Below are 27,253 nucleotides of genomic sequence, written 5' to 3'. Positions count from 1 at the left end.
CACAGTTAAACAACTGTGAAAAAAAAATACATGTTTACAAACATTTTTTTTTTATTTTACCCCAAAAAGGTGTAACAGAAGAGCTCAAAGTCTTACAGAATAAATTACTACCAATATTATAAATGCAAAAGTGTATTGCTTGTTTAAAAATGATTTCACAATTTAGATAAGATTCAGATTTTAGCACATTGTCACAAAACATGAACGTGTTTGTAAATTAAATTAGTTTTCTCGCTGATTGCTACTTATAAAGTTCAATATTCAAACTCACTGTAGCATACCGTTTTAATAAACAAAAGAAAAAGGTATAAGGAACAGAACGGTGCTACGGACGTTCCGTACAAAGAGCCGTAGCTGGTTCCAGCATCAAAGTGTTGCATGTGTTGTTTGAAACCTTTATGGAACTTTTTAAAATCTTACTGAACCGTCATCAATTTTTCTTACTTTTAAATACAAATTTTATTTAATGCTATTGATACGAGTTCGGTAATAATAAATTGTTTTTTTTTTTTTTTTTGCTGAAGGCAGGTCAAGTAGCCCTGATGTCACTGCGACCCTTGAGGACCTATTGTGACTCCTTCGCATTAGAGTACCGTCCCCAACCCAATGCTGCTCATAAATTGAACGATGTGGTTGGGGTTGGTGCCACGAATTTCCTCGGTGGATGTGTATTCGTAGCAACCAAGGTGTCTGTTCCTGCTCTGTAGTAGAGCAGGGCAGTCAAGGAGAAGGTGTATAGGTGTCTCATCCTCCTCCTCGCAGAATCTGCAAGTCATTGAGCTACTAACACCTATTCTGTTAAGGTGCTTATTGAGCTTGCAGTGCCCAGTTAGGCTTCTGGTAAGGATTCTTAATTGATTCCTACCCATGGTGAGCACTATTCCTGATAGTCTCTTGTTGAAGCCAGAAATTAGTGTTCAAGGCCAGGGGTCTCAACCCATTGCTTCCTGCTCAGTTTGCGAACCCATTCCTCGAGCACTTGCTTTGTGGTACTGGGAGATATTCCACAGACTGGTTCTGGGCCATATATGAGACTCTCAGCCCCAAGCCTAGCCAGTTCATCCGCGGTTTCGTTACCGGGGACGTTACTGTGGCCCGGGACCCATACTAGGCGTATTTTGTTGCCTTTCCTAGCATGTTCAACGTCTCAATGCATTCCAGAACCAATTTTGACGAAACTTCTGCAGCAGTCAGTGCTTTAAGTGCAGCTTGACTATCAGAGAAGATAAAAATATTTTTGTTAACTAGTGCCATCTCTAGGCTTTCTAGTAAGCAACCGATGATTGCGAAGACCTCAGCCTGAAACACGGTCGCAAACTCCCCCCTGGCATGTTTGCCTCTTGGGGGCCTGCCTCCGTAGAATCCGGCTCCCGCACGGTTGTCTTTCCTTGATCCATCCGTGAACCAAACTATATCGCTAGGGCGAACATCAATTGGGATTTTTCCTTCCCAGTCCTCCCTGGCAGGTATAAGAACCTGATATTGCTTCGAAAAGCTATGCACCTTGATCATGGCATCTGATGGCATGCCCATGATGGGTGATTCACGAAGAGACTGTTCTAGCTGTCTAAATGGGGTGGATGCCCAATTTGTCCTGCCCGCCGTCCTGGCCCTGAGGGCCGCCTTTCTGGCTTCCATCTGAACAAGCAGAGGAAGCGGAGTTACGTTGATCAGGGCCTCGAGGGAAGCAGTGGATGTTGACGAGAGCCCACCCGTGATTATTAGGCATGCCAGTCTCTGAACGCTGTTCAGATTTTTACGACAGTTTACTTGTTCAGCCTTTTTTTGCCACACTACGCAGTCATATGTGGTAATCGGTCTCACTATGGCTGTATATATCCATAGCATTGCCTTCGGCTGAATACCCCATTTAGAGCTAACAAGCTTCCAACAGGAACCCAGAGCACATCTAGCTTTTTTCGTAATATACTCGATGTGCTTATTCCATGTGAGTCCTTTGTCTAAGATTACTCCTAAATATTTGACTTCACTCGCAAACTTAACAGTTTTCCCGAAGAGTATTGGGGTTCTTAGTCCCTCCAACTTCCTCTTTTTGGTGAAAGGTATCAAGACCGTCTTGTCAGCGTTTACTGTTAGCTTGACCCTTCGGCACCAATCCTCGACGACTCTTAGTGCTGACTGCATTAACCCAGCGACCACTGATGCGTATTTGCCCACCACTAGAATCGCCAGGTCGTCAGCGTACCCTTGAGCGTAATATCTTCTGAGGTTCAGTTCCCTTAATAGGTCGTCCACTACCAGGGACCATCTCACAGGTGACAACACACCTCCTTGAGGGCAGCCTTGCGTCAGCCTGATTAAGAGTGTCAGGTCCATGTGGTCAATGAGGCTACCCTATTATCGAGCGTGGCTTTGATCCACTGTACAGTAGTTGGATCCATGTCCCTCAAAGCCAGGCTATTTGTGATAGAGCTGGTTGAAGTGTTGTCGAATGCACCTTCAATGTCTAGAAAGACACAGAGCGCAATCTCTTTATCTTCAATTGCTCTATCAATGCGATCTACTAGGTCCTTTAGAGCCGTTTCAGTAGATTTGCCTTTTTAGTAGGCATGTTGTCTTTCATGCAGAGGCTTTTTAGTGAGATAGGTGTCCCTTATGTGTAGGTTGACCACCTTCTCCATTGTTTTGAGCATGAAAGAGGTGAGGTTGATTGGTCTGTAGGACTTCGGTAAAGCCTTATCTCTGTCCCCACTCTTTGGTATGTAGGACACCTTTACCTTTGTCCATGCCAATGGAATGTAGCCCCACGCGAAACTTGCTCTGAATATTTTCAGTAGCACTGGGAGGATAATGTCCTTGCCCTGTTGGAGGAGGGCCGGAAATATCTTATCCTCGCCGCCGGTCTTGTAAGGCTTGAAGCTGTCAATTGCCCATTTGACTCGGTCAGGCTTGAAGATCGTAGAAGCTCTTCTCCAGTCGTCAGACGATGGTCTGGTTTTAATATTCGTATGGGAGAAGGCTTCGTTACTTTCAAGATGGATACTGTTGGGGAAGTGTACGTCGGCTAGTAATCTTAGCGTTTCTTCCGCTGTTTTAGTATAAGTACCATCTGGCCTCTTGAGAGTGCTGGGATGGGAGCTAGGGGCCTTCGATATTATATAATAAATTGTACGAGGGAAAAAAGGATGGTAAGATGTGTCTAGATTCTAGTTGATACATGACCTATGTGTACGTTTTTTTAGGGTTCCGTACCCAAAGGGTAAAAACGGGTATTACTATGACTTTGTTGTCTGTCCGTCTGTCTGTCTCCAGGCTGTATCTCAAGAACCACTAAAGATAGACTTCTGAAATTTTCACAGATGGTTTATATCTGTTGCCACTATAACAACAAATACTGGAAAAAAAAAATGGGGGGCTCCCATACAACAAACGTGATTTTTTTGGCCTTTTTTGCTCGATATCAATAATGGCAACAGATAGGAAGCTGAAATTTTCACAAAGGCCTTATATATACGTGCACTTTAATAATAAATAATAATATTTATGGCCTATTTTTGCTCTATAACGGTGCGGGACGCTTTGTGCGCAAGTCCAACTCGCACTTGGCCGATTTTTTTTTCATTTATCTCATCTCCATACTTATTAGAGTCAGATCAGCATTTTAAGTATGACAAGCAAATGGACAGACGGACAGTTTAGTATTAGTACAGATTCCCGTCTCGGTTGTAACGGCTAGCTTTTATTTGTATAGCAAACATTACTGAAAGCTATTTTCAAGAGCTTCAGCATTTGGGTCAACTGTATGCATTCGATGACCGACTTAGGTTGTGTCGGAATGAGATCTCTAGACCCTTAACCGGATAAGTGGATGAATTTTTCAGAGCTGGCTTTAAGGGAACTATAACTTCATACAGAATTGTAAGGGATATCTTGTGATATTATTGTAGCCTGCGATGTTGCGAAAATTCGTTATTACTCAATATTAATAATAATCAAAATAATCCTTCATCCTCTCCTAGGACCCATAATACCAATTTTAATTAAATTTTGCAAAGAGCATGCTAAATTTCGTCAAAATCGGTTTACTTACTAGCGTGAAGAGGTGGCAGAGAGATACGCTTTGCAATTGTAATAGTTAATGTAAAACATCGTCACAGACATGATGTTTTAAAACAACTATCTACGATCCCTAGATCATCTTTCCAATAGCAAAAAAATACTTTCACTCAGATAATTATCATTTATCACGATCGGAGGAAAACAATACAGAATCTTAGACAATATTCTGTTCATAAGATGCAATATAGGCGGCCGGGACGGCACCATTAAAATAAGACGAGCGCCATTGTCCTTACCTTATTTCCGACCGTCTATAATTTTGATAATAGGCTAGAAAATATTCCTTTGTCTCAAACAGGCTATCTGCGACGCCTCCGTCCGATTTCAAAGGCGCTTTGTGTTTTCGCTGCGTTTATATTTTTTAATTTTATCGAATGTGGCCCTTTACTGATTATGAATTTTAAAGTTTAATTCAGTTGAAGACAAAAATTTTGCAACTACAACTTAGTTGTGTCAAAAACTTTCTGGGATTTACTTTCTAGGAAAATTAAGCTTTTATTATTAATATAGTGATAATATTCTTCTATAAGACGAAATATATCGCCCACCCATCCAGTGTCCCACGTGGTAGGTACACATCGCTTAACATCACAATTAGTCCGGGCCTAAGACCTAAGAATATGTTATACTAGTCCCGCTCGGCTTCGCCCGCGTAAGTTAGGAATTTTACGGAAACCATACATTTTTCCATAAAAAATAGATTATGTCCCTACTCCCTTCACTTGGTCTCTATATCTGTGCCAAATATTGCCATAAAAATTGCTCCAGTAGTTCATAATTTCTAATATTTCCCCCGTTTTTCCCACATTTTCCTGAGTTTCTTCGGTCGTGTTAGTCTTAGCGTGATAATATATAGCCTATAGTCTTACTCGATAAATTAGCTATATAACACTGAAATAAGTTTTAAAATCGGACCAGTAGTTCCTGAGATTAGCGCGTTCAAGCAAACATACTCCCAAGCAATATTAAGTATAGATTTTTTTCAATTATCGCTTGACAAACTCGAGTCTCGATCTAAAAGACTATGAAACGTACCAATAACAGGGTCATTATAGGCTCATAAGTCATAACCATGGGACGATGTACCTATGGTATAAAAAATGGTAGTGATGATGATAATTATGATGAATGTAATTTGCATAGTAGCATATGCTTTCCGTTCTGAAAACAACGCTGAAACTCCCAAACTTGTATCTATAAAGAATCAGGAGTTCTCTCAGCACCTTCCGAACCAAGGTATACCAGGTCTTACTTACTTACTTTTTGGTAGCATATGCTCAGAATACTTCTCACGAAACCAAAGTCACCACATGTTTCCCTATAAATTTTGAGGAGTTCCCTCGATTACTTATGCATCCTTCATAAGATCACCACTTTTGTGAATATAATACCAAATTGGGATGATACCCTATATACCAAAAGAAAAATTTTGTAAATCGGTTAACAAACGGCGGAGTAATCGTTGAACATAAGAAAACGAACATAACACCTCCCCCATTTTGAAAGTTGGTTAAAATTGTAGCCTATGTGTTATTCTGATGTATAAGCTATATTATTATAAAGTTTCATTAAAATCCGTTCAGTAGTTTTTGCATGAAAGAGTAACAAACATCCATACATCCACACATCCATACATCCGTACATCCAAACAAACTTTCGCCTTTATAATATTAGTAGGATATAAAAATAAAGCGGATTTTCCTTCCTGACGCCATAATTACAGAACGCACGAACTGATTTCCATGGTTTTGCGTTCGTTGAAAAGGTCTCGGACTCCGTGAGGTCTGTAGAAAAAAAATTAGAAAAAACTTCAAGAGAAAAGCAGGAAAACAGGGAAAATCATTTTATGCCAAAACAACATTTGCCGGGACAGCTATAAGTTTGGATGTTGGTTTTCCAGCACCAATTAATTTAATAAAGTTTGTTAATATTTTACGTTTTTTATAAATTTGTTCAGCCTAATCACGTTTAAATAAAGCTTGATTGGATGTTTATCTCTCGCTCAGCAAAACCGAAACGTGCAATTTATTCGGGCACAATGGCTAGTTTTTAGCCAGTTACCCGCTCAGCAATTAGCCAGGTAACACGGTAACGCACTGCAGCTAACAGCCCTTAACTATTGTTAATGACCCGGCGAGGGTATAATTGCATTTTTTCACACCCCTACAAACAGCAATTTCACTAATTCCGCACGAGCAAAGTTTTGCGGAAATTAAATTAAAATTTACGATTGCGACGGATTTTCGCAAGCTCTTTACTATTTTAAAATAATTTATCAAATTACACATTTTTATCTCGTAAATAAAATGAGACATCAAATATTTTTAGTAGATAATATTACTCGTACGTGTTCAAATGTTGCCACGAATTCGTTAATAAATAAATTAATATGGAAATCGCACATTTTTCCACCATATAAAATAGCATACCTAGCATAATTATTTTAGTCACTGTTTTCTATTTGTGCCTAAATTAATTTAATAAACAAACACACGACTTTGTAATTTTATATTATTATAAGCATTTCTATATTTTTGCCTATATTAATTTTATAAACAAACTTTCAACTTGCAATTATTATGTCAGTTATAGACAATTTTGTCTTAGAATTTTCTTAGCACGGACCCTATAAAGTATACCAGCTTTCTCGAAATCAGTTTCATTTTATATCGAACAACGCCAACACTGATAAGACTGAACTCAATTACGCCGTACGAGGGAATCAAACAGTTAGCTTCATTTATAAACTTTTCTAATACAGCGAGTCTTTTGAGGGAAAACGAAGGAGTAAGTAGAAAATATCTGTCCCTGAAAACGATTTCAGGGTTCGAGGATTACCCCGTAATAATTGGACTGCAGCGGAAAGTTTTAATGAAAATATGTTACGGTTATTAGGTTTCGTATTTACGGTTTCTTATTGTGACATTTTAGAGAAATAAAAATAGTTTAACCCTTTGTAGCATAGGTACCGTCCACGTACGTTACACAGAATTTCGACTTTTGACCATGTTGGACGCTTTATATTCTAAGATTTTTTTCCAAAAAGAAGGTCGTTTTTCATCTCTCAAAAACATGAACTGTAATATTTGCATGATTTAATGTTATTTGGATGAATTAAACTCCAACACAACTTGATTACCTCTAATCTTATATCTTTAAACGAGCAATTCTTGTATATATATATTACAAAATTTTCATGAAATTTAGTATATACGGGGTTTCGGGGGTGATAAATCGATCTAGCTAGGAATCATTTTTAGAAAATGTCATTTTATTCGTATTTTATCGAAAAAATGGTTGTTTAATCGAAAAAATATTTCATTTCTTACTGAATACATACGATACTATTGTCACATGGCAAATGATGCTGAAATCAAGAAAAAAATCAACCGCCTACTATCAGCTTTACATTATTTTGTTTCTGGACATTTTACACAAGAAGAACGATAACTATAACAAAATATAGTTGTAAGTTTAATAAGTATTAGACATTTTCCCCATCTGTGTCCAATAAACCTCCGTTATGCGACTCAATACCAACTTTTTCGATAACAGTAACAAACAAAAACTCGATGTCCAATAGGTATTGGATATTTTTAAAAGTTCAAAAGCTACACTTGTAGGAAAACTTTTAATAGGAATTTTCAAATATTTTTTTTTCCATATATAAAATAGAAGTGGTTAAAAAATTTAGTATGATAATTAATAATGTACTATGTATTTGGCAATAAAAGAATCTAGTAAGTTACAAATATATCACAAAATTTTAGTTTTATAAATCAAATATACCATAAAACCGCTGTATGAAAGTGATTAGAAATAACTATTATATTAGAAATAAAAAATTTGTAATTATAATCTGTAATGTAGGTTAAAATACTGTTTTAAAATTGTAATTATATTTAAATAAGTTAATTGAACAACAAAAACATAAACCACAATCTCTGAGATCTCATTACGAAAATCTCGGAGGAGGTTTTAAACATTTTTGAAAGCCTCAAACATAAAGCGGGAGGCTTGAACCGTTTCAGGCACTGCCAACTATTAAACCAGGCCGACAAATAGTAAATAGAGAAGCGCCGTAGGATCAATTACGTTTTTAAAGATGGAAGCCCTTTATTATATTTTAGAGTCTTTCATTAAAATTTTCTATCAAAGAACCGGCTTGTCTTATTATAGCGTGCTCGGATATGATTCGAGATTCCATTATTGCGTTCATTCAAATTGTGAACAAATTCCGTTAATTAATTTCCTAATCGGCTGTTTCCAGGTGCCTTCATATTATGTTTATTGTGTTATTTTTATTATTTCCGTTATTTTTTTGGTTTTTAGGTTGAAAACCTATAATAATAATAATAGAACCGTTGTCAAAATTCCAAGTCCATGGGACGGTACTTATGCTTTCCATCGGGTTACCTGCTTGCTCGTTTGCCCTTAGTTTTAATAAGTAATTTAATCGCCTATTAGTATAACTAGACTGCTCAAATCATTGCACGCACCGAAATGGCTGAGTTGCTGTTCCTTTCTTTTTCGCTACCAGTTTCTGATCAATTTTTAATTTTCTCTAATATTTCTCCAAGATTACATTTCACTACGTTTCCTATCTTTCATTAATTTTATGGCCCCAATCAGAGCCTCGTCTATTGAGGGCATATTATGGGCCGTCTTTGATGCTTTAATCAGTGGTGTCAGCCACGCCTGCTGCCGTAATTAGAACGCCTACCAGAGCGCCTACTCTGAGTCTTGCACCTTCCTTTCAATAAACTACACTTTAGTCGAATAACGAGGCACAGAATTCAAACTTTTGACATTTTATATTAAGTTTTGTGCCTCGAATATCCGTTTGAAATTAGCTGTTTGGGAATATTATGCGTGGCGGCAACAAACGAAGATCTTCCGACCGAACGAGGTAGAGGTGTTATGCACGTCAGCCCACATGATATATTTCAGCTGTCGTATATATTATACCGACGCACTGAGAGAACTTCGATAGCGCGATGCAGCAATGTGGCGCTAATTGTGGGTACCGCCACAGATGCCTTTTAATAAAATGTTTGTATACCATGTTTTCTTTAGATTTTGTTATTGAATTTAGGCTTCATTTCTTTATTGTATTGATATCAAATTCCAAGTAAGTCTCTGTAATGTCGTCTGGGCTATATTTTCTACTTTCATCTTATTAATAATAAGTAAACAATCGACATCATGATTTTACATGACATCGTCCTTGTCGATCCATCGACTTTAATTAAGATATTTTTAAAAGCTGGTTTAAGTTGAATAAAACTCTACATTTTACATTACTTAAGCGTCTTCATATCGAGGTATCTTCTAAGAGCTAGTTGGCTTAGGTTTTATACAACGACTCTATCACTCTGTGGACAAATTTAAAAAAGAAAAATGATACAGTTACGAAGTGTTCATTAAATACGCTTTGACATTGGAACAGAGGCCTGAGTAAGGGAGGGAGACTAACAATAAGCGCAAAACGGGCCCGTCAAATCAGACCGTACAAACGAGTGATCCAATAGACTTTTTGTTTCTCGCCCAATGATGAAAAATGCAGATTTCTTTCCAGAGTATGAGACAGGAGCTCAAAGGACTCAAATTTATTAGCTGTAAAAGCAACATGTGGACTAAAGACCACTTGCTAGTAAATGAACTGGGTTCATTTTGAATCGAATGACTTTTGAAATTTCTAAATTGCAGAAATCGTTGGCGTTTCTTTCTAAGCAAGTTGCCTGATTGCGTTGCGGTGCGTAGATCGGCACGGCGACAATTTGCAAATAATATACATGGTGCAATTAAACCTTCCTGCCAAATTTTGACAGATTGATCCTTGTTAAAAATAATAATACACGTATTTTTTCTTTTATAGTCACTCAGTACTAAAATGTTGAGAAATAGCTTCCGAAAGTTATCCTAAAAAAAACACTACAATTAATGGACATGATGCATCGCGTCGGCCGTGCGTGACGTGCCCCAGCGCGCGCGCCTCATCCCGCGTCACCCCCGCTCATTCCCCCGCGCCGCGAGTGATAATTCTGCAACGATTTTAAATGGGATAAAATATGTAATTGAAAAAAAATATCACCCAATTTTTTTTGGTTAAATGGACTCTCCTAATGATTCCTAAGCCCTGGAAAAATTTGGCAGGAAGTTTTAATTGCACCCTGTATTATTACATAATATTTTTTATGTTAATCTGCACATGAGATGCGTTACGACCGCGGTCGTTTGTCGAAGCGACGAACGGTCAGAAAAGTGGGAGGGTAACTAAAAATAAATAAATGACGTACTGTTTATGTTGTTTCAGATACTATGACTACATAAAGCACATGGGCGAGAGAGACTCATCTGCAAGAGTCATGGCTCTCCTGTGGATCTTCTCTTGGATGATAGCAGTGGATGCTGTGAAAATAGTCATTGAACCACTTCCTAAAGGTAAGTTACTAACCTTTCACAGTATCGTACATACTTTTTCGTGAAATGATATGTTGGATGTATAATAACACCCTATGACTAGTATATTCCTATGTTAAAAACACGTGTATGTATAGGTTTCTTGGGATAATATTACAAATAATGCCACGCCCTGAAATTCGGATTGCACAACAATGATGTAAGATGATGCACAACCTGTTGTTAAACCCATAAGACGAATACCTTTAGCTATAAAAGATAGACTTAAGGAAACATTAAATAATTATGAAAACAGGAACATTATAGAGCGGGTAGAAGGTCCTACAGAGTGGTGTAATAACCTAGTTATTGTGGAAAAACCAGATAAATCTTTGAGGTTATGTTTAGATCCTAAAGAGCTTAATAAGTGTATATTAAGAGAGAGGTTCCTTATTCCGTCTCCAGAAGAAATTTATAATAACTTAGCAGGTAAGAAAGTGTTTACTGTTTTAGACATGAAAGATGGATTTTTTCAGATAATGTTAAGTGATAAGGATAAATTGTGTACTTTTGGTACTCCATATGGGAGATATAGGTTTAAGAGGCTACCATTTGGTATATCATCTGCTCCAGAAGTTATGCAAAGAATAAATACTAACATTTTCGGAGACATTCAAGGAGTTGAAATATACTATGATGATATAATAATAGCAGGGAGAAATAGCGCAGAGCATGATGAAATATTAAATAAAGTGATAGAAAGAGCCAGAAAATATAATGTTAAATTTAATAGAAATAAAATACAATATAAGTCGGACCATGTTAAGTATGTGGGATTAATAGTATCACAGGAAGGTATTCAAGTCGACCCCGATAATGTAAAAGCTATATTAGAGTTAAAGGAACCTAGTAATGTAAAACAGCTACAAAAATTTTTAGGAATGTGTAACTATTTGAGTAAATTTATTCCTCATTATTCTGTACATACTGAACCTTTAAGAAACTTACTTAAAAAAGATGTAGTGTGGGAGTGGTCTGAACTACAAGATAAAGCATTTAAAGAATTAAAAACCAAGTTAAGTAATACACCTACGTTAGCTGTCTTAAATAGTAAAGGTTCAATAGTGTTGCAAACTGATAGTTCTAAATCTGGCATGGGAGCGTGTTTGTTACAAAAGGGTAAACCTATTTCTTTTTATTCCAGAGCTTATACCGAATGTCAAACTAGATGGGCACCAATAGAAAAAGAACTATTTGCTATCTGTGTTGCATTAGATAAATATCATCAGTTCGTGTATGGCAGGAACATAACAGTAATGACTGATCATAAACCCTTGGTCACAATAATTAATAAAGATATAAATAAAATAAGTGCTAGATTACAGCGTATGATCTTGAAATTGTTAAAATATGATATAAATATAAAGTATTTACCGGGTAATAAAATGTATATTGCTGACTACTTGTCAAGAAATTATATAAAAACCAATGCTGAGATAGATCCAACAACACAGGAGATAGTGCATTGCTTTGAAACAAATTTAGCTATAACAGATAGTAAATTAGAAATGTTACAAAAAGAAACTGCCAATGATATAGATTTAATGCAAGTAATCAATTGGTATAAAACTAGTTGGCCTAAAAATAATAAACTAATACAAAATAAAGAATTAAAAATATACTATAGTTTAAAAGAATATATACATGTAAAAGATGATATAGTGTACTTACAGAATAAAATAGTTATACCAAAACATATAAGAAAAGAAATGCTTATGATTATACATACAGGACATACAGGTATAGTGAAGTGTAAAAAGAGAGCTAGAAATGTTATGTATTGGCCGCGAATGTCACAGGATATAGAAAGGTTTGTGTTGTCATGTAGTTCTTGTGAAAAGTATAGACAATCTAATAGTAAAGAACCTCTTATGTCCCATGATATTCCTAGCTTACCGTTCTACAAGATAGGTATGGATATATGTACTTACAGCAGGAAAGATTACCTAGTTGTTGTTGATTACTATTCAAAATGGATAGAAGTAAAATATTTAGATGACAAAACAGCTGATAGTGTAATTAAAAATTTATTGAATATTTTTTCTACTCATGGCATACCAAAGTATATAGTAAGTGACAACATGCCATTTGGAAGTTACTCTTTTAAAAAGTTTGCAAGTTCATTAGATATTCAATTAGTTTATTCAAGTCCAAGATATCCTCAGTCTAATGGTTTAAGTGAAAAAGCAGTAGGAATTGTAAAAAACATGTTGAAAAAATGTGAAAACAATCATAATGACCATGATTTTTACTTATCTTTGTTACATTATAGATCTACACCAGTTGCAGGGTTGGATTATAGTCCATCAGAATTGTTAATGTCTAGACTTTTGAGAACTAACTTACCTTGTACTAAAGATCATTTAAAACCTAAAGTTGTTAAGGTGCAGGAAAAAATGTCATTCAACAAACAAAAATCAGAATTTTATTATAATAAAACTAGTAAATTTAGAAATGTAAACTTCAAACCAGGTCAAAATGTTGTAGTGCAGAATAGACCAAACAGAGTGTGGCATCCAGGCAAAATTGTAAAGCCTGAGGGCCCAAGATCTTTTATTGTGAAAAGGGAGGATGGAACAGAGGTCAGGAGGAATCAGAAGCATATAAATATTTCACCTAACCAGTTTATTGTTAAGTCAGAAATACTAGATACTCCGTTGATTTCTCTTCCTTCACCAAATAACAAGAATACAGAAAATGTTACTCCGTTGAATACTATTCCTTCACAAAATAGTAAAAGTTCTGAAAATGTTATTAGGAATAAAGTTAGTAGGTATGGTAGAATAATAAAACAGCCCTCATACTACAAAGATTTTACACAATAGTAATATGTTGTTATGTTATAAGAAAGTTTAAAATTTTAAGTTCTTTATGTTTAAGTTTAAAATTTTAAGTTCTTTATGTTTAAGTTTAAAATTTTATCTAAAAGGGGGGATGTTACGTATGGCAACATTCCTATTTATTATTAGGATTAAATAAGGTGATGGTGCTTGCAACATTGTATGATCTATGACTTAGGATATAGAATAAAAAGATGGCTTGCTACAACAATACTTTTATTTTCATCACATAGATATAAAACAGTTTTCGTAGTATTATATCAAGGGCATTGAAAAAAACTCAATGAAATTTAAATCAAGGGACTGTATAAAAAGTGCCTGCAAAGTTTATAGACAAAAGGAAGTAACTTTTGGACGTGTCGCTCACAGCAAGGTAAACAGAATGCTCCTAATTTGCTTTTTTGACACAAATGGTCCCTAAGTTCCTCCCTTCGACTTCATTTTAGTTTCGTTCAATTTCCCCTACCCTACCCTCCCCCACTCACTCACACTAACCACCTTTTGTTCATCGCTAATAATCATTTGAAATATTTTCGCCGACTCCTCATCTTTTTTCGGTGGCTTTATTGTATTCACATTAATTTGGTCCGCGGCTGCAAGTAACGCGGATTCCCAAGGAGTTTTTATCTGCCCGTTCTTTCTTTTAAGTGAGAGCTTCTATTAATATTAATTAAAAGTTTGAATAATTAAATGAATTCGGAATTGTTCCTCCTTGTTGAGATTCCCAGTCTGGAAAAAATTAAAACTTAGGGAAAATAGGTTCGAGTCTATTCTTCGTATTGAAATGAACTGTTTCATTAAACAACTCGAACGAAAATAAACTTTTTATATTGTAGTATTCAGAACTCTGATTTTTGTTATTGGAAACAATATTTATTATTTGATATTAATAGAAATACATCAGTAGCTTATCTATAGGTACTTACTTAAAAAAAAAAGATAATTTGTAAAATATGCAACAAGTACATTGAAATATGCCAATGGAACATTAGATATTATTATTATTAGGTATATTAAATTGATTTAAGCATTCTGGGACGAGTAAATGTACTTTATTTACTCGTCCTAAAATCTTTTAAACTATCTCACTGCTGGGCAAATACATCTCTTTCACCTTCCTATAAACTTAAACCATAAAAATGGAAAATTTAAAAACATTTGCTATAGTTTTGCTGATGCAAGTCACGAAGTTAAAAGTGATGCAATTATGAGTTTCACAGCGACGGCATACTAACGCACCTTTACAATGTCATGTTTCAAGAATATGCCACTTCTTCTTCTTACAGACCACAACACGATTACTTGGAAATACCGTTACTAGGAAAATCTTCCTTAGATTAAAACTAGCTAAAAGCCGAGCATTTGAGGGCTCGCGTCGTTATTCTGCGTGGTTAAAATATTTAAGGCAGTTCTTTTATATTTTAAAAGTAACCAAACCTTGACTGACCGATGATAACACATCTACAATCTGTATATAAATAAAAATTACTATATCAAAGCACAAATATATATAATAGGCGTGATAATTTTTTTCGTAAAGTGTACCACAAAAGTGCTCAGGTTGTGGGATATTCTCGTAGTAGGACTCGCTTCACTCGCCCAGATAATCATAAAAATATTTTCCACGAATTCTTGAATTGAATTAGAAGGGAAGTGGTATGAAAGTAAGACCCGGTTGGTCATCTAGTTAAGGGCTCCCAGCCTCCCACACAAAACTGCCAATTCGCATCGCAGTGTCTTTTTTTATGAAATAAGGGGCAAACGAGCAAACGGGTCACCTGATGGAAAGCAACTTCCGTCGCCCATAGACATTCGCAACATCAGAAGAGCTGCAGGTGCGTTACCGGCCTTTTAAGAGGGAATAGGGTAGGGGATTGGGCCTCCGGTTTTCTGTGAGAACGTGGTATTTCTCCGGTCGAGCCGGCCCATTCGTGCCGAAGCATGGCTCTTCCACGTATAAAACTCTCTTACTTAGTTTTGTTCCAGATTTTTGCGATGCGATGCGAATAAGTATTATTAGGTATTAGGTATATATATTATTGATAACAAGTGTCAAAATTTCGTCACTTTTTCGTCTTTACAACGGGATTTAGTATGAAGCCGATGTTTTTATAAGATTAGCGTGGCAATAAACTAGGTGGGGCTAAGCCTGTACTACGTTTCTATTGGCCGTGACCGTTAATACGGGTTTATGGCTTCAGCTGATGTAGTACTATAATGAGGCAGCTCTAATCGCCTTACAGCTTACTATTACCCGTATTTATTACGCTGAAATCCGAAAATTTCGACAATAGCTGTTTTACCGGCAAATTCGGCTTTTGTTGTATAAGTAAACGAGCTTTTTCCCGCGGCTTCGCTCGCGTTAAGCAGTATTATTACATACAAACTTTCATCCCCTATTTTAATCCCTTGGAGGTAGAATTGATTAAAATCCTTTCTTAGCGGATGCCTTCGTCATATCATCTACCTGCATGCCAAATTTCAGCCCGATCGGTCCAATGGTTTGGGTTGTGCGTTGATAGATCACCATGTCAGTCAGTCACCTTTCAGTTTTATATATGTCGCAGCTGACTGGTTTAAATAGCCGTTCAATCAAACAGCTAGCCCTTTGACTGAACAACGCCATTCAATCACACGTCTAGCTTTTATATTGAATATTTTAGTCGCTCAAAACGTTCAACACTACAGCTGATTCAAAAGCCGCCGTCTAATTGATGTAGTTCAGCGCGCACCGCTGCGGCGCTAGGTGCGTTTTATTTACAATATGGCGTCAACTAGCAGGTGTTTGTTGGTGTTTGTGGTTGTTTTTCGGAAAGAAAGTAGTTAACGAAAGTTACAAGTGTTATTAAAGAGACAAAAATTGTGGAGGCACATACGAGTGAATTAAAATTTCAACAAATATTCGTGGATAAATTACAGGATTATGAAATGGATGGACGCAGCCACTCCCGAAAGGGCACAGCCCCCTGTCAAAACAAAAACAAACACAATCCAGAAAATCTAAAAGTTGGTTAGGTTAGGTTAGAACTTAGACCTCAACACAGAGGGAGCCGAGCGAGCGCAGCGAGCGTGCTGCGGCAGCAGCCGGCGACTGCCGTCAAATAAAAGGGGGGCTCGGGGGGCGCAGCCCCCCGCCAAAACACGTTGGCTAAGCGTCGTCTAGCTGTAGTGTTGAACGTTGTAGTCAACAAGTCGGCTAATCGACGTATAGCCGTGTGATTGAATGGCGTTGTTCAGTCAAAGGGCTAGCTGTTTGATTGAATGGCTATTTAAACCAGTCGGCTGCGACATATATAGATAGATAGGAGCGCTTATAAATAACTAAAATTAGTGGTTTTCCATACCACTTCCATATGTACTTTAAAATTAAAACCCTGACTGAGAAAAAACTGTATATTATACAAGATTGACTCATTTTAGTTGTAAGATGAATTTGAAAATAATTCAAATTGAATGCGCGTCATCAAAGCTTCCTGAATTATTTTGTTATGAAAAGTAGCACCATGTAAGTTTTATATAAACATTATACAAATCAATATATCCATAGTGCTATAAGCCAATACAAGACTTAGCTACAAATAACACAAAATTGTAGAATCTGCACCTAGTTCGTTTGTCAATTTAGTAAATGAACAAAGCTATCCGTTTTCGAACGAATGAGTATATAAAGTCACAATAGATTAATATCCAGTAAACGAAAATAATGACCTATATCTGCTTCGTTTATAGTCTGTGCTAAAAAAACTACCTACCGATATGAAACAAACAAATACATCAAGAGACCAAATGGTGGCACAATATAAATAGTATACAGTACACGATGGTCCATTTCTCTATACTAGACTTTTATAATCGAGCGCACACACACAATAGCGTTATTTCAGTAGTCTTGAAATAGTTAACGATGTAATCAAAAAATCACTTCATCTCGTGTGTTTTCCCAAACGCTACAGCAGAAAACGCCCACGCCCACGTCTTAACGCACCGTAACTTACGTAGCAACTAAATAGTTGTAAATTACGGTACATTACTAAATAGTAATCTGTGCCGTAATGCGGATAGGTTGTCTCTGTGTTGGGTTATTTTAATTTAAGGACTTATTACACTGTATGCCATTTATATTGTGCTAGCGTATTTGTTACTGCCTACGGCCATAGATCTACGGGTGTCAATTAAAAGTATAGATGTGCACGTCCGATACAAATGGTAAATTCCCGCCTTTGTGAGCCAGCAATAAACATGGCTATGTATTCAATTGAAAGCTGAAATAAATGAATTTATATTATATTAGATTGGCATAGGTGCTATGATATTTTGCATCTTTTTTTCCGAATGAGATTTATAGCACTTTCATGCCGAAGTTTCTGAAATTTATTCAGCGATTTAAATATAAATGTGAATATGTTACAAACAGACAGACACGTATAAGTAACGCATAATATTTCTGACATTAATAGGACTGGTATCATGAATATTATACCTTTTCTTTTTGCTACTTTGTTGCTAGTACAATAGCCATAGTCAATAGTCATGCAACAACAGTATATTTTACTTATTATTCATAGAGCAAGAGTAGGTAATAAATATACGTACAATATTTTTGTGAATAAAAATGTATAGACAATTGTAATTGACTCTATGTTTTTGATTTAATAGTCCTATTTAAGATTCTTCTAAGAAATTAAAAAGTTAAGAGTTACGCCAGGGGTAACAAAAACTGCGATTTCTGCGAACAATTTACTTTCGTAAATATCTGAGGGTGGTTTTGTAATTTGGGTTGTAAAAATAGGGTTGTCGCATAAAGATTTTTTATTCAACACTTTCATTTTAAAAATATTGGTCAAAGTATAAAAAAAATTTACAATAACACTTTTATTGTGATGACGACCTCTGTGGCTCAGTGGTGAGCACGTTGGTAGTTCAAGCCGGGGGTCGCGGGTTCGAATCCCGCCGACGGAACAAAAAGTTTTCAATGTTCCCGGGTCTGGATGTGTAATAGATATGTGTATGATATAATAAAAATCTTAAATATATGTATAGTATAAAAGTATTAAATATATTTCCGTTGTCTGGTACCTGTAACACAAGTCCTTTAGGTACTCAGCACGGGGCCAGACTGACGTGGTGTGAAGCGTCCATAGATATTATTATTATTATTCACTAAAATTGGAGAGATTGATTCATAGGCACTTGGCTTACCTAGTTGGCCGGGTTATGTGAAGTTTATTAGCTTTGTATAGGTTGGAGTTGACATAATTCTAGTAAATTACAGTAAAAAATGGTAGAAAAGCCATACTGGGTACACCAAAACACTCAGTGTTTTTTAAAGCAATGATTTATGGACATAAAGACGTAGGTTACTGTTTGCAACTTGTACTATAATTTATTTCTTTTCGTCTATTTGTCTGTGGTTTATCAACCCTTCAAAGGGTTTGGGCTATTTACCGTGGGGTCTGATCGGGATCTGTGACAGTGAAACAAATGATGCGAGCTCCGTGCGCGATTGACTAGGGTAAGTAGAACTGTTTAGTTTCACTCCCAAACTTTATCTGACTGGAAGATTCACTCGCACGTTATGCTGACTCGCAGTTGGGCTAGCCTACATTTTCCGGCTGAAAGATTCACTGTAAAAGTATTTTTTACGGGCTTTGGCCCACCACATATTCCCACCACTGTATCTCCTGTGTCACCAGGATCGACAGCGGTATCCAACCACGAAAACCCTTTGATATGATCTCAGGGAGCCCGAGGGACATGCTAAAACTGTCTTGGGACCCGCAACGAAATTAATCAGAAGAAAATAGGAGGAGTAAGAAGATTCCAGTCCCGGTTTTCCCCATAAAAGCGGGAGACAGCACAAAGTTGCAATGACCGAAAGTCAAAGAACTTAAGGGGGAGCACCATGGAAATAAGGTTAATAATTGTGACTCCTAAGCTAAAGCTAAGTTAATGTTGGAGTTTGTTGTGTTTGACTGATGCCAATAATAATTGTGACAAAAACGCTTGAAGGCACGGACGTTTCTAGCGCTTTCCACGAGATCACCATAGTATGCGACTCTGCAAAAGTATGCCCACATTATGTTGATTCGCAGCTAAACAGGAATTTTCTATACATTTTTGGACCACTTCTGATCCAGGAGTGACTTTTTAAAACACCAAGTTTTGAAGTGATTTTTAATTATTTCGACCGAACTTATTATTTTCTGACTTTTTTCTACGGGGTCTCTGTACTTTATCAAGATAAGAAGTGATCTAACCATGGCATGGTAGCAGGCAGGTTTAGCCTTTGGATAAAATCCCTTCCAAAGATTCCCTTCCAAAGTTTTTGTGTGTGATGTGAGTGATTCACACTCACAAGCTTTTCACTTGAGCTAAATAGTTATTAACTTCATAATATTATCTCGCCTAACAATATGAATCAACCTAATATAAGTAGCATTAACGCGAGTGCAGCTAAGATCTCTCCTTAGAAGGTGGAAATGAATGTCATTGTCAGATAACGCTCTCCAACAAAATGTCCTCGAGGTAATTAGGGAAAAGAACCTTGTCCCACGGGGATACAGGTGATTAACGTCTTTACAAACATCCACAACAAGACTTGTCGGTTTGTTATATTTACTACAATACTTCCTTGATATCGTGATTAACGAAGTTCGTTACAATATTGTATTGCTTAGCTAGACGATCAATTTTATTGTACAATATCGCGTATTGGCCAATATTATTGACCGTCTAGGGTTACTATTGAACGCCTTTCATTATTATTGTCAAATAAATTGTTTAATAATATTGTTGAATGATATTGCACAATAAAATTGATTAAATAATATACGTTAAATAATATAAAATGCACTAGTTGATGCCCACAACTCCGTCGCGCCAAACATTTTTTATCGCGCGATTTTGCTAAAATACTCTTCAGCAAAAGCGAAAAAGCGACTTCTTTTGAACTATGTAGTAATATTTTCGAATTATAACATCTAGATTCTAGATACTATAATATGGTTACAGAGGCGTGGCTAAAGTTAAAGTTAAGGTTAAATTTATGGTTTTAGTTAGGCTTAATTTAGCTTCAACTTTAACTTTAACCGCAGAAATTGACAGATGACAGCTGGTCTAACAAGGTTATAAATGAACGTGGGCAGGGGCACTGCTGGTAAAGGAGAATTGTCAAAAATGTAGTTTTTGTATGATGACAGCGTTAGTTCCTTTTTTCGCCACATGCATTTAAAACCTTGTCGAGCTCTATGGTTATGGTTAAATAGGGCGTCTTGATGGCGTTCATTTTTACCTTTAACCAAAGATTTGACATTTTGTATTGTAGTTAAAGTTATAGTTAAAGTTAGTTGGTGCAACCCAACCTTAGTTTACTTAAATATAAATCAACAAATTTCGGTTCATTCTAAAAAATAATTTCTGTATTTGGCACAAAGTACAGAATTATAGTGTTAAGAGTCAAACGATATATCATCAACAAAGGAAATTAGCCGTCAAAACTTCAAAGATGAAGTTGAGACCCCAAAAACAATCGGAGTATCCCGTTTCTACCCCAAATACGTTTTATTCAATAACACAGAGTCAAACAAAATAGCGAGACGAATATAAAAACCTATATCTATAGTAATATTATGAATGTGATAGTGTGTCGACTTAAGCTTGAGTAGGTAACACGGAGATATTCAATCTTAAACCGACTTTGATGAGGAGTTGAGATACTTACGGTAAGTTTCAGTAACGGATATAACATAGTTACGAGTATAATTTTAATACCTAATGAAAACAATGTCAGCGTAATTAAGTTGCAACCAGGAGGCAGAATCCATGTAAGTAACTCATATTTTAATCGTTAAAATGTGTCTGTCTGTCCGCCTAATTTACATAAAATTGAGTATGCCATGATTACCAGATAGACTGACGTATTAAGACGCGTATATAAGGGCCCGGTCCTGGGGGTCCAGAATCTACTACACCTAACACTATCCATCTCACTAGTTACTTGTCTAATCGACAACATATTATGCACTCGTCCCCAGCTATTTTCATCGGCGAGGTACATGTATTTTTTTTTCTATTTACAATTTAATAATTATTATTATACTGTGGAGCGTGTCCGTAGGCAGAGTAGGTATTTAGGCTGCTGCAGAACCCTTCATAGGCGAGTCCAACTCGCACTTGGCTGCTTTTTTACGTTATGCCCCCCCCTTATCAAAGCTATAATATATTATACGCCCGTGGGTATAGGACGAAGTTGCACGCAACATCCATACTAATGTTTGTCTCTCTGTTTCGTGATAAACGAATTTTAACCAGTCTTGTATACAATGTGTCCCGACACAAGTGACGACCTCTGTGGCTCAATTAGTTGAGTGTGTGGCAGCTCAAGCCGGTCGCGGGTTCGAATCCCGCCGACGGAATAAAAAAGTTTTCAATGCTCCCGGGTCTGGATGTATATTAAATATGTGTATGATATAATAAAAATCTTAAATATATGTATGGTATAAAAGTATTAAATATATTTCCGTTGTCTGATATCTGTAACACAAGTCCTTCAGGTACTTAGCATGGGGCCAGACGGACGTGGTGTGAAACGTCATTATTATTACAAGTGTTACACACCATAGAAAGGCATATTTTATAATATTAAATCATCGGACTCTGGTGTCGGGACACATTGTATATTTAGATACACACCCAAAGAACTTGCGAACTAGTCGTTCGCTTCGATTTATTTTCAATTTAACAGCCATGCAATGGTAATAGCCAGACAAGCGCATTTTGTCCTTTTTCAATGCTCGGTTGTGGCCGAATGGCGGTCTTATTTTTAAGTTATTGTAGTGAAAAACGTTTGTATGTTCCGATGTGGATGAAATGTCTGCGCGGCTAAAATATCACATTTAGCAATTCCTCTCAATCAATTCAGCAAATGAATTGTCAAAACTGTGAAACTGGCGAATGTCAAATTAGTACGAATTACTTGACATGAATTGCAAGCAGAGTGACTATTTTGCGATTTAAAAAAAAATAATCATATTATGAATCAAAATGATTCATAATATGATTCACCAAAGCGACCATTTTAGCCCCGCAGCTCATTTAAATTGTATCTATAATATTAAGTACTTATCTATAATTTTTTTTAATTTTTAAATATTTTTTTGAAACGATAATTTATAATAATTCATTTTCTCAAACATACTATAAATTCGAATTTGGTTCGCTGCTCGCTGTAAATGAAGATATGTCTTACATGCCGTACAAAAAAAAACGTTAAAGAAGTCCCCTTTATAGTATGGTATGTAAACGTTATTATATTTTACCAAGGAAAAATTTCAACGTAAACTGTGGTTAGTATTATTTTCAATAATTTTCGTTGTAGATTTTCCAAAGAATAATATCACAACATCAATTTTAGCTAAACCAAACATAATATAATATTATAGTATTTTATTGCATTTTTTTTATGAAATAAGGGGCAAACGAGCAAACGGGTCACCTGATGGAAAGCAACTTCCGTCGCCCATGGACACTCGCAGCATCAGAAGAGCTGCAGGTGCGTTGCCGGCCTTTTAAGAGGGAATAGGGTAATAGGGGAGGGTAGGGATGGAAAGGGAAGGGAATAGGGGAGGGTAGGAAAGGGAATAGGGTAGGGGATTGGGCCTCCGGTAAACTCACTCACTCGGCGAAACACAGCGCAAGCGCTGTTTCACGCCGGTTTTTTGTGAGAACGTGATATTTCTCCGGTCAAGCCGGCCCATTTGTGCCGAAGCATGGCTCTCCCACGTATAAATATATTATGCATATGTTAATACCTGACACTATTGTTGTTGCTCATGCCAAATTACATAACAATCGGTTGAAAAATGAAGGCGTGGTTCAAATTTGCAACTTTTAACGCTCCTCCTGTAAAGTTGTCTTTTTGATGTTACGACAGTCTACCTAGGAGCAGTCGAGTTGTAGCTGTTACCCGCGACTTTGTTTTGCGTAAAATAAAATCCCCATGAAACCGTGTATTTTAGGAGTAGCTGTTTTTTTTTAATCGGTTCAGCAATTTAGGCGTAACAACGAGTCCAAGGCAAATTTATCCTAAGATTTATAAATATTAATGTTCAACTAGCCAAAAAGGGAAAATAATATACCCACTTATACTTTTTGACTTTACTGAGTAAAACTATAGGGTGTACCCTACTTTACGAATGGGCCGGCTCGACCGGAGAAATACCACGTTCTCACATAAAACCGGCGTGAAACAGCACTTGCGCTGTGTTTCGTCGAGTGAGTGAGTTTACCGGAGGCCCGATCCCCTACCCTATTCCCCTCTCTTCCCTCCCCTATTCCCTTTCCTTCCTTACTATATTAACCTATTCCCTCTTAAAAGGCCGGCAACGCACTTGCAGCTCTTCTGATGCTGCGAGTGTCCATGGGCGACGGAAGTTGCTTTCCATCAGGTGACCCGTTTGCTCGTTTGCCCCCTTATTTCATAAAAAAAAAATATTGTTGTACAAGCTAAGTGAATTTACCAAAAGATCACATTTCACATATCACTGCTAGGGAAAACTGTAATTTTATATTTTCCCTAACTGTAGAATGAGTGAAGTCTTACAAAACAGATGTTAAAAGTAAACAAAGAAATAAAATACAAAATAAGCTTCTTACGATTTCATTTGAACGTGAAAAAAACAAAAATTTTCCGACGGCTAAAGTTACTGATCATAATATCTTGGTTGTTAAAGATAATGTTTTATTACTTATCTTTTCATGCCTGTATTACGATTGATAAGATCAAATGTTTTTCATATATAAAATTTTTGCTGAATAGACTTGTGCTCAAATACAGTACCAATCAACATAATATTATTATTATATTGTAAGTAATCAAGAAATTTTTCATTTATTGGAATAAATTTTCCTCTCTTAAAGCACGTGACAACTCTACATTTATTTTTTTAATATGTTGTGTTCTATTGATATCCTAATATTATTATGATACAATTTTTTCAATTAATCGATACTTATCCAACTTTCTACTCTCTCGCAATGCCGAATTACTCCTTATATAATTAAAAGAACTCTTTATAAAACTTTTATCTTATTCACTCTATCGGGCGGTAGGAATTAAGGCCATATTGGATGGACCTTTGTTGACAATGGTAACGTATTCTAGTCAGCGGCGAGGCTATTCAATATCGTTCTAAAGGAATCGTTTGCGTGGAAAAAGACCACGATTTCCCTGTTTACGCACAAAATTAAGTTTTCTTCTCACTGACTCCGAGATACGATAAGGCTTAGCACAGACGCGTGCAGTCTGTTTACTTTGAGAATATAGGAGTTGCTTTTTGAATGTCGGTAAAAAACAATTCAAATTCAAATTCAAATATCTTTATTTCAGACTACAGTGTGGTCCCCACACTGTAGTTTTGTAATTGTAAAGTAATTGACCACCAATGGTGTATTACCGACTTCCAAAAAGGCGGAAGTTTAAATATTTGGATGTGGATATTTTTTATTAACTGAATAGCGCTTTTGTGAATTTAATCACTCAATCCAAACTAATAATATAAATGCGAAAGTGTGTCTGTCCGTCTGTCTGTCTGTCTGTTACCTCTTCACGCCCAAACCGCTGAACTGATTTTGCTGAAATTCGGCATGAAGACACTTTGAGACCCGGGAAAGGACAAAGGATACTTTTTATCCCGGAATGATGTACGGTTCCGCCGCGATAAACTAATTTTGGCGCAACAGAGTTGCGGGAATCATCTAACTTGTCACATAATTATTCATATTTAGATTTTGATACAATGATTCTCTTCAAAAATCTCTATCGTAATGATTTCATGCGTTATAGTTAAAAGCGCTATTATCGTCTCAAACCGCTGATGCGACTAGAAAATTTTTCAGTGCTGGCTGCATTAGTAGGTACCGCACGTAATCAACACAATATTATGATAATACTAGCTGTCCCGGCAAACGTTTCTTTGCCATATAAAGTATTTTGCCCTTATTATTTTATTGATGTGACTAAATAAGTATGGCACCATGGCAACATCCATCGCTATCCCGTCGCACAAACAACGGTCGCCGTCAGTCTCGAGTTGTAATAATTTACTATTATTTATTCAACAAATGCACTTATCAATATAAAAAGTACCCAGTAGCCGATTCTCACACCCACTGAATATGCATATAAAATTTAGTTAAAATCAGTAAAGCCGTTTCGAAGTAGTACGCGGCCTAACATTGTGACACGAGAATTTTATGTATTAGATTATGTCAATGCAATGTTTTCACGCTAGAGGCAGCACCATCAATCATCATAGACAGTATACATAAAGTTTGGTTCGATGTTTTTTTTTTTATGTAATAAGGGGGCAAACGAGCCAACGGGTCATCTGATGGAAAGCAACTTCCGTCGCCCATGGACACTCGCAGCATCAGAAGAGCTGTAGGTGCGTTGCCGGTCTTTTAAGAGGAAATAGGGTGATAGGGGAGGGTAGGGAAGGGAATAAGGGAGGGTAGGGAAGGAAATAAGGGAGGGTAGGGAAGAGAAAATGGTATGGGATTTGGCCTCCGGTAAACTCACTCACTCAGCGAAACACAGCGCAAGCGCTGTTTAAAGCCGGTTTTCTGCGAGCCCGTGGTATTTCTCCGGTCGAGCCGGCCCATTCCTGCCGAAGCATGGCTCTCCCACGTAAACACGTCTTACATTTCTGTCAATATTCTGATATAACGTGTGTCCTCTGCTCAGACCTTCGCGTAATATTCCCTATTGCTGACTAACTATTGAGGTATATAGACTATTATAGGAAGTGTATGCACCTAGCCTTAAAGTTTTCTCCTCACTGAGTCGAAGATAAGGGACAGATTAAAGGCGATGTTTGCAGGCCCAACCTGTAAATGAACTTACGGACCAAATATTATTTCGAATGCCGTAATGGCTTCGTAAACTTCCTTTTATTTCGGGGACTTGTAATGAGTTTTGTGTTCGCAACATTGCTTTGAAGTCAAGTTATTTTCTATACCTGGTTTAGTTAATCATCATCAGTCGAATGGTATATTTTGCTCCCATAAAATTAAAAATTAGCCTGGATTATAAACATTAAATTAAAGTGCTAGGCAGAAGACCCTTGGTAAATAAAACGGTTAAATAAGTTGTGACTTGTGTAATTTATTGAATTGCTTTTTTATAATAATTTTACTAAATAAATACTTATAATTTTAAAGCTTACTATTGATAAGGTAACATATACCATTAAGTATATTGAAAAAATAACACACAAATGTATAGGATCGGAGGGGCTAACAAAAAATTTTGAACGCGGATGGCTACTTATCGTCGCACCGTTCGAGCCCTTGCGGTGATCCCGTCACTTCGAGTTTGGCGAAATACCAAAATCCCAAACCGCAATACCATGTTTTGCCTACTTTACGACGCGCGACTAAACCGAGGAAAGCCTCCTACAGACCTCCGCTCGCATCGCATAAAGAAAAGAATTTATGTTTGGGAAAATTCTTAACAATCCAACAATGTTTTTGTTGGCACTAAGATTTTACCTTTTTCATATTCTATTTTGTATTGTTCAATGTATTTGTGTGTCATGAAAAGTTTAGCGCGGACCTTCGTCATGGAGTTTGAAAAGGATTCTTTTAATATGTAAATCGGAGTGACATCTCTTGATTTCGTTATTTACTTTATGGCATTGTTGAAAAGTTTTCTTTTTATTTGAACTCGATTTTAACATTCACGCTTAAGAGCTACGAGTAGTAAAAAAATATCTTCTCTGATTAGAGAAAATTAAGAATTTTGCTGTGTTTGAAACTGATAAAATTTTAAGCTAATTTTGTCCGATACGAATTTTAATTATCATTTTATTCTG

At 36.5% G+C, this 27,253-nt stretch overlaps 1 protein-coding gene across 1 annotated transcript in view; it reads left to right on the top strand.

Moving 5' to 3' along the window:
* LOC121734596 (semaphorin-2A-like) overlaps nucleotides 1–27,253 on the top strand; it is a 394,143-nt gene that overhangs the window by 206,400 nt on the left and 160,490 nt on the right. Inside the window, exon 4 of the mRNA XM_042125178.1 lies at nucleotides 10,397–10,524. Coding sequence (XP_041981112.1) covers nucleotides 10,419–10,524 — 106 coding nt within the window. The 5' untranslated portion in view covers nucleotides 10,397–10,418. The remainder of the gene's footprint in view (nucleotides 1–10,396; nucleotides 10,525–27,253) is intronic.

Source organism: Aricia agestis, chromosome 16 (genome assembly GCF_905147365.1).
Source record: "Aricia agestis chromosome 16, ilAriAges1.1, whole genome shotgun sequence".
Taxonomy (NCBI): Eukaryota; Metazoa; Arthropoda; class Insecta; order Lepidoptera; family Lycaenidae; genus Aricia; species Aricia agestis.
Note: the sequence above shows the minus strand (reverse complement) of the source record. Positions and strands in the feature narration are given on the sequence as shown.